The sequence below is a fragment of the Etheostoma cragini genome, chromosome 1 (assembly GCF_013103735.1).
Source record: "Etheostoma cragini isolate CJK2018 chromosome 1, CSU_Ecrag_1.0, whole genome shotgun sequence".
In the NCBI taxonomy this organism is placed as follows: domain Eukaryota; kingdom Metazoa; phylum Chordata; class Actinopteri; order Perciformes; family Percidae; genus Etheostoma; species Etheostoma cragini.
Window position 1 is genome coordinate 16,078,708 of NC_048407.1, and position 17,159 is coordinate 16,095,866.

Here is a 17,159-nt window from a genome sequence, read left to right on the forward strand (position 1 = left end):
TGGAAAAAGGCTGCAATGAAACAAAGAGTGAAAAATTTAAAGGGGTCTGAATACTTTCCGTACCCACTGTATATGAAAGCAATAGTCATTATATAGTATGTTGAAAAAAGTGATAGTATTGTATATTGCAAATAGGATAAAAGGTCATAGTATAGCATATTGAAAGAAGTCCTAGTATGTTGAGAAAGTGATAAAAAGTCAGTATATTGTGTTGCCATAAATAATAAAAAGCCATAGAAAAAAATGTATTATAAAGTCATAGTATAGTATGTTGAAAAAGTGATAAAAAGGTCTATATAGTATGTCTGTACTATACTGTATGTATAGTAACTTGAAAAATGTCATAAACTAGGTTGTTGAGAAAACTCATAGCATAGCATGTTGAACAAAGTGATTAAAAAAAGTAAGTATGGTATGTCTAAAAGTTGTCATAGTATATCAAAAAACTAATTGAATAGAATTTCTAAACAAAAGTCATAGTATATCAATGTCCACAAAAATTTTGATATTTGAATGGTTTTTGTAGCTGAACATTGCAGCAGTTAAAGGCAACCAATTCAAAAAAATTGAAGAAATAAGAATTGGATAACAATACTGTGAATGCTGCTGATTATTATTATTGGTGTGCACAAGCATGTAGAGAAGTAAGTTTGGTTGTGGGTTGCCGTTAGACTCCCAGAGGAAGTTGTTCTTTAAGGATGTTGGGCTGCAGTTTGACTCGTTGTTATTAATATAAACATGCTGTTGTGCAGAAATATATTGAGTCTTCCATGTTTTGTAAAGAAATAATTGTATTTGCAGGACAACTAATTCTGTGTTTACAACACACAAAACCCTCTACTTTTCACTTTTGTTGAGTAAACTGTAGCACAGAAAGACTTACAGATTGATTTGACAGTCTCTGCCCTGACTCCAAACTGTACCCACATGAAGCTCTGTTCCACTTAACAGTTGTGAACTGTACCCCTCGCTGTTTAGGTTTATCAAGTTCAAAGCTGCTCCAGTGTTATTAGGCTCTGGGATTTTTACTACGAGTAAGCATTTTAGAGTGTTAACCCTTCTGTTGCCTTCTTCTGTTCCCAAACTCTAAACCATGGACTGCCATTCCTCCTTTGTGGAGTAAGTTGTTTTATAATGCAGTCAAGAGTCTCAGAAGGGTTTTGTTCGTGTAATTACGTGCTACGTGATCCCTTCTCCTCTAATTCACCCTCAATGATGACTTTGACAGCACAGAGGGGGAAACACACAAGTCCTGACTCCCTTTCCCGCTCCTCAAACATGGAAATGAATGCAGTCTCGGGATCCTGTTGTAAAGTCACTGGTTGACTTTTAGTTATTAAGTTTAACTTCATGGTTTTAGTTTGTGTGAACGAGCTTGCTTTGCACAACAGTCTAAAGAGACAGATACAGGCAGACCAATCGGTGCATTGTTTTTATAATTCTCTAAGCAAAATAACTGTCGCCATGCTGAGGGGTGGTGCGACCCTGAGGACACACACAGGGAAGACCATGCACAGCCTCAAGGGGAGGGAGAGAGGGGTACTAGTGTTGTTATTCTCTTTTCAAAAGTAGAACAATGGTTTAAACACTGCCAGTGTGCACAGTATATTCTGGTTGTTTTGTTCTGGGGACAGACATTATCTCATCCCAGTTAATGCATGTTTGTTTTTTTTCTGTTCAAAAAGCATTATTTGTTCTTATTTAAATAATGTGTCCATGTTTGTTTACACCCCTACTACACACACATACCAGTAATAAATCATCCATTTAGTAGTATCCCTGTGTACAGAATAATATTACAAGCAAAGGCTTACAATTCCCGATTGGTTTTTTCCCAGTCTTGTTTCTCTGTTAGTCTGCTGGTAATGATCTACATGTCTCTGCTGAGTTGGATCACACAGCTGAGGTTTGGGGTTATTATTAGCTATAGTCATTAATCTATCATCAGGTCAGACCAAAGACCACTTTGCTCATGTTGTATTTACTTTACCTGCGAGCTGCATCCAATAAAAGCTTTCTAGGTTTGACAGTTGACGTTTGCCACCCAAGCTGACAAAAGACATGAAATAATTACCTACTATCTCTTTGTCTTTCAAAACGATTCATAACACAAGAAGGCATGAAGCTTTCTGCCTCTCTGGCTCTGTGGGACTTGCTTAGACTGTCAAGAGAATATATTTCATAATTAGTGTTCTGCTGCATCCTCTAGGGTTTCCATAGTTGCAGTCCAATAAGCATTGCTAGCTCTCTTTGGAGCACAACAGAAACATAAAACAGCATACAATATGTGTTCAAAAATGATTAACCCTAAACAGAAGCACAAACCCAAAATACAGTCCTGATTCTGGTCTGGAAGTTTCTATCAAAAAGATGGCTTTAGTGATACAGTTCCCTGTTTAGAAAGGCACAGACATGTTTTTTGTACACTCTTTATTGGTTTATGTTAACTGAGGATATTATGTAACTGCTTGCTACAAGCACATTACATCTCTTCTCATTAGTTGTAGTTGACAGTATCTCCCAACAGGGAGGGCATTTATTTTTGGGGGGCAGCAGTAGCTCAATCCGTCTCAGACTTTCCTTTGGAAAAACGTTTAACTCAACTAATATATAGTACGAACGTTGAATTTGGGAAATGAGTGAAGCTGAGAGGCTGAGGGTCAACTGTAGGGACAGAACTGACTGGTCCTTGAGAGGAAATGGGATCTGAAAGCTGTAGCCTTTCTGCGTCCTGATAAAAGGAACACTGGGATGGGAATAGGCAGCATTTCCTGTTTAACCAGTTGGGCGAGATGGGAGTGTGTGTTAGTGTTTTGTGAGCAATTTATGTAGTGTGTGCATCTGAGTGTGTGTAGTGGGTGAGGTTAGGATTTTGCTCAAAGGGAAGGGTTATAACACTGGTGTACGTACAGTGACTGTGCCAGTTAGCATGAAATGTTTGGGTTCAATACTGATTAACCCCAGGATCAGTGGCTGCTGAGTGTGCCTGAGTGTGTCGGTTCTAGTGTTCGTGACATCACCATTGTATGAGCGTTGTGTGTCATATGAGAGACCCCTGTCTGCCATGATCCCAATCACGCATCTGATCACGAGGGCTGTGCCCCAGTCAGTCTGAGCACTTCATTATAAACCCTTCCCTAACTGCCTCAACTGCTGAAAACAGGAGAGAAAAACATCAAAGGAAGTATCTCTTTCCTTCTCCTCATGAGTAAAACCACGGGGGATGGAGTGAGTTATGTGTGCTTGTCACCCATAGTGAAGGAGCCAGTTTTCTGTCTGGTTATAAGTTTTCTGTCTGGTTATAAGAGTGTGAGCTAAATCTTTGTTCGTTCACCATGGTACAATGTCATCCAGGATATTCTACCTAGAACTAAATGGGTTAAAATTGAGTCAAAATGGCTTCAAATGTTTTAACTGTCACATTGGTATCCACATTGATGCAGGTCTTTTGCACTTATGCGCAGCATTCATTTGTAATAAATTCCAGATTTCATGATTGCTTAATTACTTTTAAACAATGTCTTGAAAATGATTGAAATGTAAAATGCAGAAGGCAGCTGTTATAGGCTTATCACTTTGAGTTCTTTAGGTGCATTTAATTAAAGTGTTGTGTTAAAGGGATAGGTCAGATATTTTGAAGTGGGGTTGTATGACCTACTTTATCCTTGTTCAGTGTAGTTACTACCTACGTTAGTGCTTTAAAGGGTTAAGAACTAACAAACAAACAAACCAATTATTTTTGTGCCTTACCTGTAGGACCTGGTTAACACGACTGCCAGCACCTTCTTCTTCCTCTTGTCGTCTCTTGTGTTGGCCTGCATCAACCACAACACTGGAGCCGAAATAGCAGCAGTGGTGAGTAGTCAGAACTATCGTCCTTTGCCCAAATATACAAACACAAAACATGACATCTTTACAAACCTTTATCAGTCAACCCGTTTCCCTATCAAGGCAGAAATATACTCTCATTTAGGTATCTTACTTTTTATATCATATGTGTGGGTGAGCAGAGGAGACTGAGGAACTGTTCCGGGTTCTGTGTTCTGAGTTGTCTGTGTTCTGACCAGATCCCTGAATTATTTGACTGCTGCTGCTGACTCTAGTTGCTATCTGATCTGAGTCACATGTTATCTGATTAGAGAGCAGAACACTGCCAAACCTTAATGCACATGTATTGTAGACCTTGTGTGTGTGTGTGGCTATGACCCTAATTTATCTGTATGTGTCCATCCATGCACATTAAAACATGTAATCTTTTAAGCCTAATACTAGTCTGTACAGATTTTTGTGCCTAAATCAAGATTGTATTGAAACATTTATTTCAGGAGCTGGTTGGCTGTGCAAGCGTTTAGTCTTTTATTTCCCATTCCCATTCAGACATTGTTATTATACTTCCTGTTTCCACTTGTATGCAGATCTTTGGCTTCCTGGTAACAGGTGTGTATGGAGTTAACACCTTCCTGGCGGTACGGAGGTGGCGCCGTGGCAATGGGTGTCAGGGGCCGGCTCAGACCAGCGAGTACATGCGAGCACGCACGGCATCTCGTGGAGAAATGGAGGCAAGACCTGAACTTGGATGAGTGCTGGCAGAGAACCAGACTGAAAGGAAAGCCACACTACCGGCAGCTGACTAAGATGGACTCTGCCCTCAGAACAGTATTTCATTCAAGTCTTGAGTGCAAGGGCCATCTCAAGCTCACCACATGCTTTTGACTTCTCATCCCCTCAGCTGTGCTTTCTGCCCGCCCAGCCACTGAATAAATGTTCATTTCATAGCCACAGATGAGCTCCGTGGCTTTGTTTATCAGCCATCTTGGCTTCAGTAACACAGGAAAGACTGTAACGTGAAGAGCTACAGTCACAATTGAAGGTATTGTTGGTGAAAAGCTTTCACCAACGTACCTTTCTAAGTCAGTATGAATGATGACTTCCACAAAGAGCCCAAAAAAGGCTGACCTTACTCCTGCACTAGCTCCTGCTTTGGCGTAGGTGACTTTTTGATTTTAGAAAGTTTTGTTTTTCACTGTGAATGAAGTTGAGTTTCAAAAGGTTTGTACAGTTTGCTTATTTCACGCCGTTGTCTGTGAAATCTGTGGTAATAAATGTGACCTGTGAGCAAAACTGACATGAGATATTTGAATCTAAAGATTCCACATGCTGACCTGTTTTTTACCCTTTGCTGTTGTTTATCTCCCTGCTGCCAACGGTTACACAGTTACAGTACAGGGTTGTTCTTCATCAACTGCAATGAAGACAGGCAGCCCAACAAAGGTCCACATTTTGAGATCTTCTTTGCAACACAAACGCATCCAATGGATTTGCCACAATAATGAGACCAATGTAAACATGTATTTTCTATCCCAGGTTGTGTATAAACTATTCAAAAGATAATCACACTAGCATTCCTAAGATTTTAATTTCGTGGTCTGTTAGGTCAACACTGTGAGACAGGAGTAGGTTGTATCACGCAATGATCGTAATTGGTGTCGTGTTATCTTTGCACATACTGTATCCAAGGCTTCAGGTTACACAAATGTTGATGATACATCAGTGAGATTTATTATGACATCAGTAGATGCCCTTTAGCCCTTAGACTGTATCTCAGGTATTGACACACTCCTTTTATCTTTGATTCTAAAAAAAACATTTGAAATAAAATCACAGGTTGCCTTGGTTCAACGATGTAAATCTCAAGGCCTTCCTAATAACCAGACATGATAGGACTATCATAAAGAATGGAAATTAACTGATAAAATGAATTTAAAAAGGAAGAGTCAAGTGAAGGTGAAGTCGGTGGGATGGAAATACGGCACAGCTTTCACTCTATTTGGTTGTATTCAAATTTCTGCATATTTATGTACAGTATATTATCACAATTCATGTATTATGAAACCTCTATCATTCAACATTGCATCTGTTATAAGGCTCATGCATACAGAACGCAAAACAGATGTCATTTCTTCAATGTTTTTTTCTGTTCGGACAATGTAACTCTGCTGAATCATAAATACATCACAAATTTGCTTTTTATGATGAAGGAAGAAATGTCAACTTAATTGTTGGTGTGTTACATTGCTCTAATGTATTGGAATTACACTACAGTTACACATGTGTGTGTCTTCTATGTTGTTTGAGACCTTTATGTATATTAGCTTTGGGAGTTTGTGCATTGTCTGACTGACTATCTGACTCTATGGCTCCATCTCCTGGTCGTCATTTAAAATATATTCCTTCAAAGGACTGTACGGCCAGATAACTACAGTAGTGTGTGTGTGTGTGTGTGTGTATAAGAGAAGGACCATAAATGTTTTTGAACGTGGGTTGAAATGAAAAATAAAAACTATGGCTTCTTTAACAGACCCAAAGGTTTTCACACTATACAGAAGCTTGATTAATCAGGCTTTTCTCATGTTTTTCATAACTTAAATCATGTACAACTGCTATTTCTCTTGGATTGGTGACCAAAGTACTATTATGAACAGACAATCATATTTGTGATTCAGCTTTTTTTTTCTTACATTGATGGACTTGTTTCTGAGTATGATGTAAAAATGTTGACATAAACATTTGTACAGCAAACTTTAAAACACAATCATGCAAGTGCATTATGCTTTTGATAATATAAACTGTCCATCATATCTCATATCATCAAACTATCAAGCTGCAGTGCTCTATATACAACTTTTTGCTACATTATGTTATGAACCACTCTATTTATGGGGAAAAGAAGAATGCTTTCCACTAGTTTCCAGATAGTGGTTTAAACAGCAAACATGATCAGTGACCGTTTGAATGAAATTAGAGGTGAGATGTTCTACTGTTTCCATTTGATTCTGTGTGCTGTCTTGAACAGCATGGAGCTGTACTTAGCTGTTTTGTTTAGTGACAATTCAAATAAAGTGATTTGGAGATTATTGAAATTAGCTCTTTTTATTCGTTTATTCAACATTTTTTGCACAAAACAGTAAAAAAAAAAAACTTGATACCCCACCAGCAATAGTTCAGCAAGAGGCACTCATTTATAAAACGATGCTGTGTTCATCTTAATTGGGATTTATTTTTTTATTTTATTTTTTGGCAAAGGGGTATAGGGGAGTTTTGGAGCTATCCAGTAAAAACCATGCCTCCCCAGATTTGGTATTGAATTTTGTAGATGAACTAAAGAATTCCTTCCATGGCACATTTGTGCACATAAAGCTCTCAGATGGCATTAGAAACTATTTCTCAATTTTAGTCTTAATTTATTAACGACTTTTGCATATTTCTGCCTGAGCGCCATTTAAACTAAATCTTAACGAACCAACCAGAAGTAACAAACTATCAAACTCTCCCATAAAAAGCACAATGGTGAATAATTATTGCATAGAATTGCAACCAGTGGTAGTATTTTTCTTTTTCTTAACTATTATGCCAATTGCTCTGAACAGACATTAATTCATCCATTTTCAATTCACAGTGCTGTTGTAACACAAAGTAAAGCAGTGTGAACACAAATAACAGTCACTGTGGCGTTCTAGTGCATCTAGTTCTTCAGTAGTGGCAGTGGAAGAACTGCAGACTCAAACATACATGCAAAAACAGGTGAAGGCACAACCAATAAGCATGGATGCTTTTCAATACATACAAAAGATTCACATATAGTATAGAACAAAATAATAAGGTATTTAGTGGCTTCAATGCACAGTGATTTAAACACAGGTTGCAAGAAGCACATACAGCAAACAAACTGACACATAAGAGGAGAGTCTCGAATTTTGGGTTAGTAGAAAGTGTTTGAAAATGTTTACCTACTTTAACATTTTGGGACATAAAAACAACGTAATGACCCAGAAGATGCCATGCACTACATAACGCCACAGGAACGCTGCTGACCCAAAAGTCAAATTAAAAGGTAGATAAACAAACATTATCCTCAAATTATGAAAATACACGCTTGTAGTTTTTAGACAATTGGACAGAGGTTGTAACCAGCCAACCTGCAACCAATATTCTATATATTGTACATACGTTTTTTTTAGTAATACTGTAAAATTAAAAAATGATGATGAAGATGATGCTCCACCCACCTACTTCATTATTAGTACTCCTAAACATTTATTCACTAAGGATATTCATTTAGTGTTGTAGTTTAATATGTCTGTAAATAGAATAATACGAAGAAATAAATGTCATTATTAGTCATTATTTGAGATTTAGAGACATGCTCCCACTTGTAGATCGTACAAACAGCTTTTAAGAACAATTTCACAGCTTTACAATTATTTAAGTATCAGGTTGGCATTTATATTTTTCACAAGTCATCTCCGACACTGGATATTACCATCAAAGCATTATTTAAAAAACTACTTGCAATGTAATTTAAACATATTTGACACATCGGTTTAGACTTGTGTCCTGAATGTCTTGACATAAATACATTTCTACCATTGGATGCTCAACAGAAGAAGTGGACAGGGTCTGGTCCCCTTTCCTTGGCTCTAGGAGACTGTAGCGAGAAAGTCCCTCAACTACCAATGAATGCATGTGTTTAACCAACCAATAATGCAACCTTTGTGTGATTTCTACTGTACATAGTATTCATGTAAACTTGTGACATAATAAAAGACGTCTACATCTTTGCAGATGATAGCTCAGCGGTGGAAATGTGTTGTTTTATATGATCAGACATGTCAGCTAGGGAAGATCTCCTTGTGGTGCTGGTCTGTGGTCTCAGTCCGAATCCGAGTCTGAAAACTCATCTACAAAACAAAGTTAATATTGATAAGTAAGTCAGATTTTGGCAAACATACTGACAAATACTGATAAAAGGGAGCACTTTAAGACATTACCATCTTTGAAACAATGGGAGGATGGCATGATTGCTTAAATTATCTGAGGTTGAGTCATGATATTGCACAAAACGTTTATGGGGTCTATTTTACAAGGTACAAGGTGTGTTTCCACTGCAATATTATGTGTTCTGTGTGCAATAGTAATGTGAAAAATCTGAACCAATTACATTAATAATATCTATATTCACAAGTCGTTTTTATACAGTGTATGTCCAAGTTTAACTTTATGTATTTAACAGCTGTTTTGTCTTTATATTGTTCTTATACTTTATACATATTACATATATTTATACATATATGCATATATTCCGATGCACATGTACACCCTGTACAAATGGCAATATCTATCTATCTATCTATCTATCATTGAAACTACACAAAGTTAAAACTTTGTGTAGTTTCATGCAGTAAATCTTTGTTGTTCAAAGTGTAGGTTCACCCACATCACAAAATGCATACTCGCTTCCCTCTAGTCGTATCCAAAAATGCAGATAGTTTCAATTTTATTCACTGAGGTCTTAAAATATCCCTCTCTGAAACTTGTGACACCACCAATGTCACAATGTAAATTTAGTTGACGGATCTCATTTGTGACATCTAATAGCACAAAAAATAACTCGTTAAAAATAGAAAAATCTTCCCAGAGATAAGCTAGAAGTCCAGTTGTGTACAAACAGTGCAAACTGTAAAAACTACCTACCTACCTACCCTCCTACCTACCTACCTACCCTCCTACCTACCTACCTACCCTCCTACCTACCCAACCACCTACCTACCTACCCATCTACATACCCACGTAGTAAATCATATCGTACGTGGCTAAAAAAAAGTAATTTATAGCCATATGTTTAAATAAAGAAAGTCCATACGTAAAAAAATAGATCATATTTCATTTACAGTATTATACATGTTATATTTGGTCTTATATCAGATTTTCATTTGGGGTATTACCTTGCTGTCTTGATGGCTCCTCATTGGACTCCCCTCCGCCTTGCTTCAGGAAAGTGGCCAGCTCATTGAAAATTAGGTAAAAATCTAAAGCAAAAACAATGGTGGCAATGAACCCAAATATCTGTGAAAAGAAAGACATTTGTAATCAACACAGTGACAAACTACAGGTGAAATATGAACCGAGATTATTGGACAAAGGCAAAGTGAGCTGCATGCACTTGTGATGAATAAATAATGGCAATATAGGCTATAATGAGATAGCAGACAGCAAACGTTGACTTTACCCCAGCAGCCTTAGAAGAACCGTCCCCATATTTGGACACTGCAATTATTGAGATGATGAAGAAGATAATGGAGGCGGTCACACATCTCATGAAATCCTTTGAGAGAAAAGAAGGATGATTCAGTGGAAAAACCTTGATGAAACTTTGTACTACTGCACTATTCTCTACTTTTAGCACTGGAAGACTCTCAAGTACAACAGCATGCCACTGTAGAGTTTTACAAATGCTCTCACCATAAGAGGCCAGAGGAAGCCTTTAAACCTCTCATTGAATTTGGTGGTGTAAGCGAACAACAAGAAGAGAGCCGCCAGGAACTCCAACAAGGGGACTGTCACAAAGGCTGCTGCTGTGGATGCCGCGAAACACACAAATGATATAAAGGACAGCGCCTAAAGAGACGATTAAAAATAAAGAGAGAAAAACAAGTGACATGTTTAGATCAATGAACATATTAAGTAAAAAGCCTCGAGCAAAAGACATTGAACAAGCACATACATTCTGTCTTGAATGTATGTATGTATGTATGTATAGTATGTACGTATGCATGTATGTATGCATTTTTTATCTATTTCTAAGTGAGCTGCTTGAACCTAAAAGCAAATTCACATTTTAAACCCAACTGAAAAATAAAATGAAACTGAATCTTCTTTGATCTTCTCCCTTTGAGATAAAGTTATGCTGTCCTGAAGCTGTAAATCTGTTTGAATTACAGCATTGGGCCCACTTTCTGTAAGGAGATACAGCTGGTTAAATGACAAAGTTTATTCACACAGGCCTGTACACTGTTACACTGAATCCCTCTCATTCTCTCTCTCACACACAAACATGCTTTTACAAGTGCACCCACAAACACAAAGCTGTTGAAATGAAAGAGGCCGATGTGTACTGTGTTTGCAACATGTATAGTTAGAATCAGAATCAGAAATACTTTTTAGATACACTGCATGTACATGAGCCTGCCATGTGTTTGACGCTCGACCCTTAATGTGCTGGACAGGTTATATCAGCACAAATGAAAGCATGCCCAGACACTGAAATCTCAGACAGGGACGGCCATTTTGTCTTAGTCTCAGTCAGTCCTCTTACAGTACACTGGCCTGAGGTTAGAAACAACCCCGACTGAACCCAAACTGCTGCAGCTGCTGTTACTTACAAATGCTGCTACTGAGCAGCATCCTGTCAGGGATCTTTAAGATGTCTCTGTAGTAAGACATAAAACAGCTCCAGGTTAATTGTAGAAGCATTCCTGTGAGTTCCTCAGTAGATCCTCAGGCATGTTTGCTTTTGGAGAATAAAGTCTGCAATTTGATTTTGCCCTGTAGCCTGGTCTGGAAACCTGCACGTTTAATTCTCTTGCTTCAGTTCACAATTTTGCGGGAACCAATCACAAACTGGCTCATCTACCTAGCACAGTATTGGTGGATTTAACACAATGACGATTAAGAAGCAACCAAGCTTCTTGTTTATAGTCAACATAAAGGCCACAGGACGCAACCAATGCACAGCAATCTTGAAGCCGCTGTCGCTTCTACATCACCTGGTTTGTTTGTCTGATTGGTTGAAGGACTATTCAATTGCATACAGAGTCCTTTGAACTATGCCTGTTGGTCACGCCGCTTGTGCAGAGAAAATACAGAGCAGACTAGGCCTGGCAAACCCAGTTCCTTTTAAGGTTTCGGGAAATAGCTTTTTTCAACAACTAAACCATTTCTTGTCACTAAACAACAGTTTTGATACCCTTCAGTCTGGTTTCCGACCATACCAGCACTGAGATTGCTCTTGTCAAAGTATTTAAAGACATCCACCTAAACGCAGATAGTAGCAAAATTTCAGTCTTAGTATTACTTGATCTCAGGGCTGCATTTGACACTGTCGACCATGACATATTACTGGACTGATTGGAAAACTGGGTTGGCCTTTCTGGCTCAGTGCTAAACTGGTTTGAATCATACTTAAAGAATTGGCACTACTTTGTGTCAATAGGTAATTTTGCATCTGATCATGCAGATATGCTGTGAAGAGTTCCCCAAGGCTCTATTCTGGGGCCTGTTCTGTTTAACATCTACATGCTTCCACTGGCTCAGATTATGGAAAACAACAAAATAAGTTACCATAGTTATGCGGACAACAAACAAATTTACATGACCTTATCACCAGGGGACTATAGTCCAATACAAGAACTGACTAAGTGCATCGAACAAATTAACGGCAGGATGTGTCAGAACTTTCTGAAATTAAATGAAAGAAAAACTCAGGTGTTTTTTTGGGAGCAAAAGAGGAACAATTAAAAGTCTGCGCTCAGCTTCCAACAACGTTACAAACAACAGACAAAGCCAGAATTCTTGGTGTAGTCATGGACTCTGACTTAAATTTTAACAGCCACATTAAGACAAATATAAAGTCAGACTATTATTAGCTTAAGAATTTATCAAGAGTTAAAGGACTTATGTGTCAACAGGATTTAGAAAAACGTGTCCATGCTTTGCTCTTCAGTAGACTTGACTACTGTAACGATGTCTTTACAGGTCTCCCTAAAAAATCAATCAGACAGTTGCAGCTGATTCAGAACGCTGCTGCTCGAGTGCTCACTAAGACCAAGAGACTGGATCACATCACTCCAGTTCTGAAGTCTTTACACTGGCTTCCTGTGCCTCAAATAATTTATTTCAGTTTACTTTTGTTAGTTTATAAATCACTAAACGGTTTAGGTCCAAAAATACATTTATAATCTGCTACTACACTATGACCCCCCCAGACCTCTCAGGTCATCTGGGACAGGTATGCTTGCTGACCCCAGAGTCAGAACTAAACAGGGGGAAGCAGCGTTCAGTTTCTATACTCCACATATCTGGAACAAACTTCCAGAAAACTACAGATCCGCTGTAACTCTCAGTTCTTTTAAATTAAGGCTGAAGACCTTTCTTTTTTATGTCGCCTTTCTTTAAATGGTTGTTCATTTCTTTAATGTTTAATTTGTTATCCTGCACTGTAACTTTCATGAATAAAAAAAATAAAAACTGATCTGCTCGACCTAATTGCATTTTAACATACTACAATTACACACCAAACCTACAGTAGGCCTAACTAGGCAACGTGCACAACATTGTATGTTATTTCAGAAGTAAAAGAATGTTTTTTGTAGTTGATTTGCTTTACTCTAACCTCGAGGAGAGACTTCACTGGCTCCACTCATGACAACGTAGCCGGCTGATTCATGGGATAGACTGACTCGCGCGAGCATCGACAAGGGCTTGTGAGTTCTGGAGTGACTCCCTTGGTCTGCGAGCTTCCGGCTCTAAATCTGCGGGTCGGACTGTCTCTGTGCTCATTCAGTTGCTTGAGCTAACTTGTGGAGTTGTTGTTGCCAACAAAATTGTAAGTTATAAAGCTGTTTGCAGCTAAGATGGCTAGGAATAGTAGGAGCTAATGTTGCAAGAGGTTTGTGTGCGGCGCTTTTATCATTTTAGATTGAGTCGAAGTAGGACTCAACTGATCCGGGTTAATGATACTAGAGACTTGCAATTTTTGAGTCAATTTAAAGACTTGGGTAAGAGATCCGAGTGAATCACGACTCCAACAGGTTTAGAGCAGACTCCCCAGACCAATGCTCAATCTCAAATCTGTTGAGCTTGGCTTGGTCTGGTTGTATCCAGACTACCCCTTAACAGCTTGTTTGCATTTTGAAAATTTTTCAAATGCTACAAAAATCTTTTTTTTCAGCACATTAAGTTTACACCCTGTGATTTCATAGTCCTTACCGGGCCTGCTGTTGGCGGAGACTGAGAAGAATCCTAATGAGAAATACACAGTGCTCTCCCACACACTGTGTATAATAATGCATGCTCAGCAGGATCTGTGTCTGACTAATACGCCCATGAATGGAAAAGCTACAGTCTGCGTTCACTCCAAAAGTAGAGTTCAGTGACTGTGGGCTCATTTAACACTGCCATGAGACATGTATTAACTGTCAGAGTTTACCATACTGAACCCAACATTAGCATGACTAGATACTATAATAGCTAAAAATGTTTTCCTCATTTTGTATTTAAACTGACCCTTAAAATAACTTGTATTACATTGCAGATGTTAGGTCTGACACCCTGTCTGTGAGTATATCCCTGTCCTATAGTCTTACCACTCAATGCAAGTTTAAACACAAAGTGGGACACACTGCGGCTGTCTAGTGTCAGTAGAGGCCAAAGGGCTTTTAGTTTAATTATGCAGAAGCATTTTAGCCTCGGGGTGAAGATCACAGTCACATTGTTGAGTATCTGTAAAGAGGTTGTAGTGTGTGTGTGTGTGTGTGTGTGTGTGTGTGTGTGTGTGTGTGTGTGTGTGTGGTGGTGGTAGTGGAGGGAAGGGGGGTTGCTGAGCTCTGCATTCACACACAATCAGGACTGCAAAGGATGTGACTGTGAGCTTGAAGACTGCTCTTTCACATGACACAAATGTGAGGGTTTATATAACAAGAAGACCCTTCCTCTAAGAGATGCGTGATACTGATCACACTACAACCACACACGCACGCGGACGCGCGCGCACACACACACACACACACACACTTTGTTAAAATCCACTTGAACAGTCAATTACTAGTAATTACTTCTCTACGAACTTTAATATTAGCCGATTTAATTGATGATTGGGAGTCTGAAAGAAGTTTAGACCGTTATTTAGCTTGATCCCATGACAGCACAGATGACTCTTTGCCATGAACAAAATGGTTAGAGTGGTCTGTGTGCAGTTTACCTAGTAGTTGCAACAAATCCTCAATGCTCCTCCCTTTACAAATGGAAACATTGTGACGGAAACTGACTGACCCATATTCAAAATGACAGAGTTATTTCTAAATGTGCGTTAAAGCAGCACATTGCTGCCTTCAGCTTCCATAAAACTCTTAGAACACTGCAAAGTACAAGTATCCAAAACGCAGCGCGGTTTGACTGTTGTGAGCATTTGGCGAAAACTATGGCACAGTAAGAGTTTTATTTGTTTCAGAAGTTATCCCTCTCGTAGTTTCTTACCACTTCAGCAATAAGCAGCATTCCTTTCCTAGAGGAGGCGAACTCTTTGCTCGGAAGAACAGAGAGAAGGACATTCTGCCGCGGCCGATTCGAGTTGGGAGCCTCGATGTCCCCCATGGCTGGAAAAAAATTAAAGTTTTCAACTTTTCTCAAACTTCAGAAAGCAGTAACCACGTAACGTAACGGATTCAAGGCAAAACAAAAAGATATATGGAGGCGTGAGGCTTTTCGGAGGTGGAAACGGAAACAATGACAGCGCGGAAACGCAGCACGAGCTTCCCAAAAAGAGCAGCATCTGCTTTCTCCAGATGTGAAATACGATGCCCCTGCATACAATAAAATCCTGAGCCACATAGTGAAAAAAGCAATCCAACTCATGAGGTCACAAGGAAAAGAAAACAAATCTTTATTAATATTTGTTGTATTTAAAATATCGAAAAACATCTTTCAAAAATCCGTTACAGCACCAATTTAAATACAGTTGGAATGTTAGATATGCTGGGACACTAACAACACTGGGACTCTGAATCATTGTAGGATAAAACCTTACAATAACTTTAAAGTAAATTAATCAGTGGTGTGGATTTGAACCTGTTAATGCTCACAAAGTATATTGTAATAGTTTCATGTAGTCATTGGTGGTCTTGATGCTGGGCTTCACTTCTTCGATTGTTGAATGTGATGTTTTTGAAAAGCATGTAGCTGTCCACACACAGCAGCCCAGCTGACATTAAGCCAACTATCTGCAAATAAAGAGCAGTTTTCAAAATAAATGCATCACTATACATGTTAACACATCCACGGTCAGATTAAAGATCAGTTAATTGAGGACTATGCATGTGTGTAATTGGGGAAAAGTAGATTTTCGGGTTAGTGGTGAAGGTTAGGGTTAGGCAGGTTGTGGTTGTGGTCAGGAAATAAATGTAAGTTTCTGTGTGTGTATGTGTGAGTGAGTAAGTGGAGAGAGAGAGAGAGAGAGAGAGAGAGAGAGAGGGGGGGGGGGGGCTACATCTTCATGCTTCATATTGTTGGGTTACACCACAGTATACGGTTAAGCTTGAATCCACATATAAACATGGGCTTGCCATTATAGATTAAAGAAAAAGAAATATGTCTCACCCCTCCAACCAGTGTGCCTGTGACAGTGTATGTAGTCACTGCCATCAGGCTTAAGACAATAAAATAGACCGCGGCAAACACTGAATTAAAAACATCCTAAAAAAAAAGAAAAGAACAAAGAACTTAAGAACTTTAAAAACAGCACATGTATAGTATTGGCTAAAACTTGCATGTGTTGTAAAACATCACCTACAATGAGAGGCCAAAAGAAGAAAGTCAGCCTTTTGTTGAGTTTCAACACATACAGCACCAAAAGGAGGGAAGTGAGCAGAAACTCCAACACAGTGGCTGCAATGTACTTTGGTGTGGAGGCTACAGCGAAACACACAAATGCCACAAGCAGAGTTACCTAAAGCAGAGACAGAGACACAACAGACAGAATCATGGTTAATGCAATAATAGAAAATTGTAGTTCTAAAAACTTTGTGCACTTAAACTTGGGCAGAGACCAGCACATCAAGTCTTGTGATTCACTCATTACCTTCCTTCATACAACATGTTTCACATCCCAGTTTATGCAGAAAAAGAGGAACTTAGTCTCCGCTAATGTTTCCACATCACATTAACTTTGTGACTGTTATTGCCTCGTCTAAAGGGTAACAGCGTACGTAATGTGTACAGGGCACATCTAAGCTCTATAGGTACTCTTGTTGCAGAAAGAATTTCAGACTTTTGGTGATGTGCAGGTTTTCTCACCATCTCTGCTACTTTCAGGATCCCCCTCTTGGATTTGATAAAAGCCTTGTCCACCTCCATGGTTGTTGTTCTATTATACTCCTCTGACATGATGGTATGAGTTCATTTGCGAAAGACAGCTCACTCTGTCAGTTTCCTGAAACAAGCGATTTCCTTTCAGCTGTAGTGTTTAGGAAATGACTGTTAGTAAGAATATGTGCATAATTTTCACACCAGTGCTACTCGGCACTACTACTGAAAAAGTTAAACAAGAC

At 38.8% G+C, this 17,159-nt stretch overlaps 3 protein-coding genes across 3 annotated transcripts in view; 1 reads left to right on the top strand and 2 right to left on the bottom strand.

Moving 5' to 3' along the window:
- Positions 1 to 5,761, top strand: part of cmtm4 (CKLF-like MARVEL transmembrane domain containing 4) — a 19,200-nt gene extending 13,439 nt beyond the window's left edge. Inside the window, exons 3-4 of the mRNA XM_034882416.1 lie at positions 3,757 to 3,855; positions 4,416 to 5,761. Of these exons, the coding sequence (XP_034738307.1) occupies positions 3,757 to 3,855; positions 4,416 to 4,580 (264 nt within the window). The 3' untranslated portion in view covers positions 4,581 to 5,761. The remainder of the gene's footprint in view (positions 1 to 3,756; positions 3,856 to 4,415) is intronic.
- A 1,153-nt stretch (positions 5,762 to 6,914) lies between these two features.
- On the bottom strand, positions 6,915 to 15,427 carry cmtm3 (CKLF-like MARVEL transmembrane domain containing 3). The gene is made up of 5 exons (XM_034882447.1): positions 15,091 to 15,427; positions 10,300 to 10,455; positions 10,067 to 10,162; positions 9,783 to 9,903; positions 6,915 to 8,738 (listed from the first exon to the last, which is right to left on the bottom strand). The coding sequence occupies exons 1-5, from the start codon at positions 15,205 to 15,207 to the stop codon at positions 8,710 to 8,712; spliced, it is 519 nt and encodes a 172-aa protein (XP_034738338.1). The 5' UTR covers positions 15,208 to 15,427; the 3' UTR covers positions 6,915 to 8,709.
- A 142-nt stretch (positions 15,428 to 15,569) lies between these two features.
- On the bottom strand, positions 15,570 to 17,062 carry LOC117950991 (proteolipid protein 2). Its single transcript, XM_034882459.1, has 4 exons — positions 16,906 to 17,062; positions 16,403 to 16,558; positions 16,210 to 16,305; positions 15,570 to 15,833 (listed from the first exon to the last, which is right to left on the bottom strand). The coding sequence occupies exons 1-4, from the start codon at positions 16,993 to 16,995 to the stop codon at positions 15,723 to 15,725; spliced, it is 453 nt and encodes a 150-aa protein (XP_034738350.1). The 5' UTR covers positions 16,996 to 17,062; the 3' UTR covers positions 15,570 to 15,722.
- Between the last annotated feature and the right edge of the window lie 97 nt (positions 17,063 to 17,159).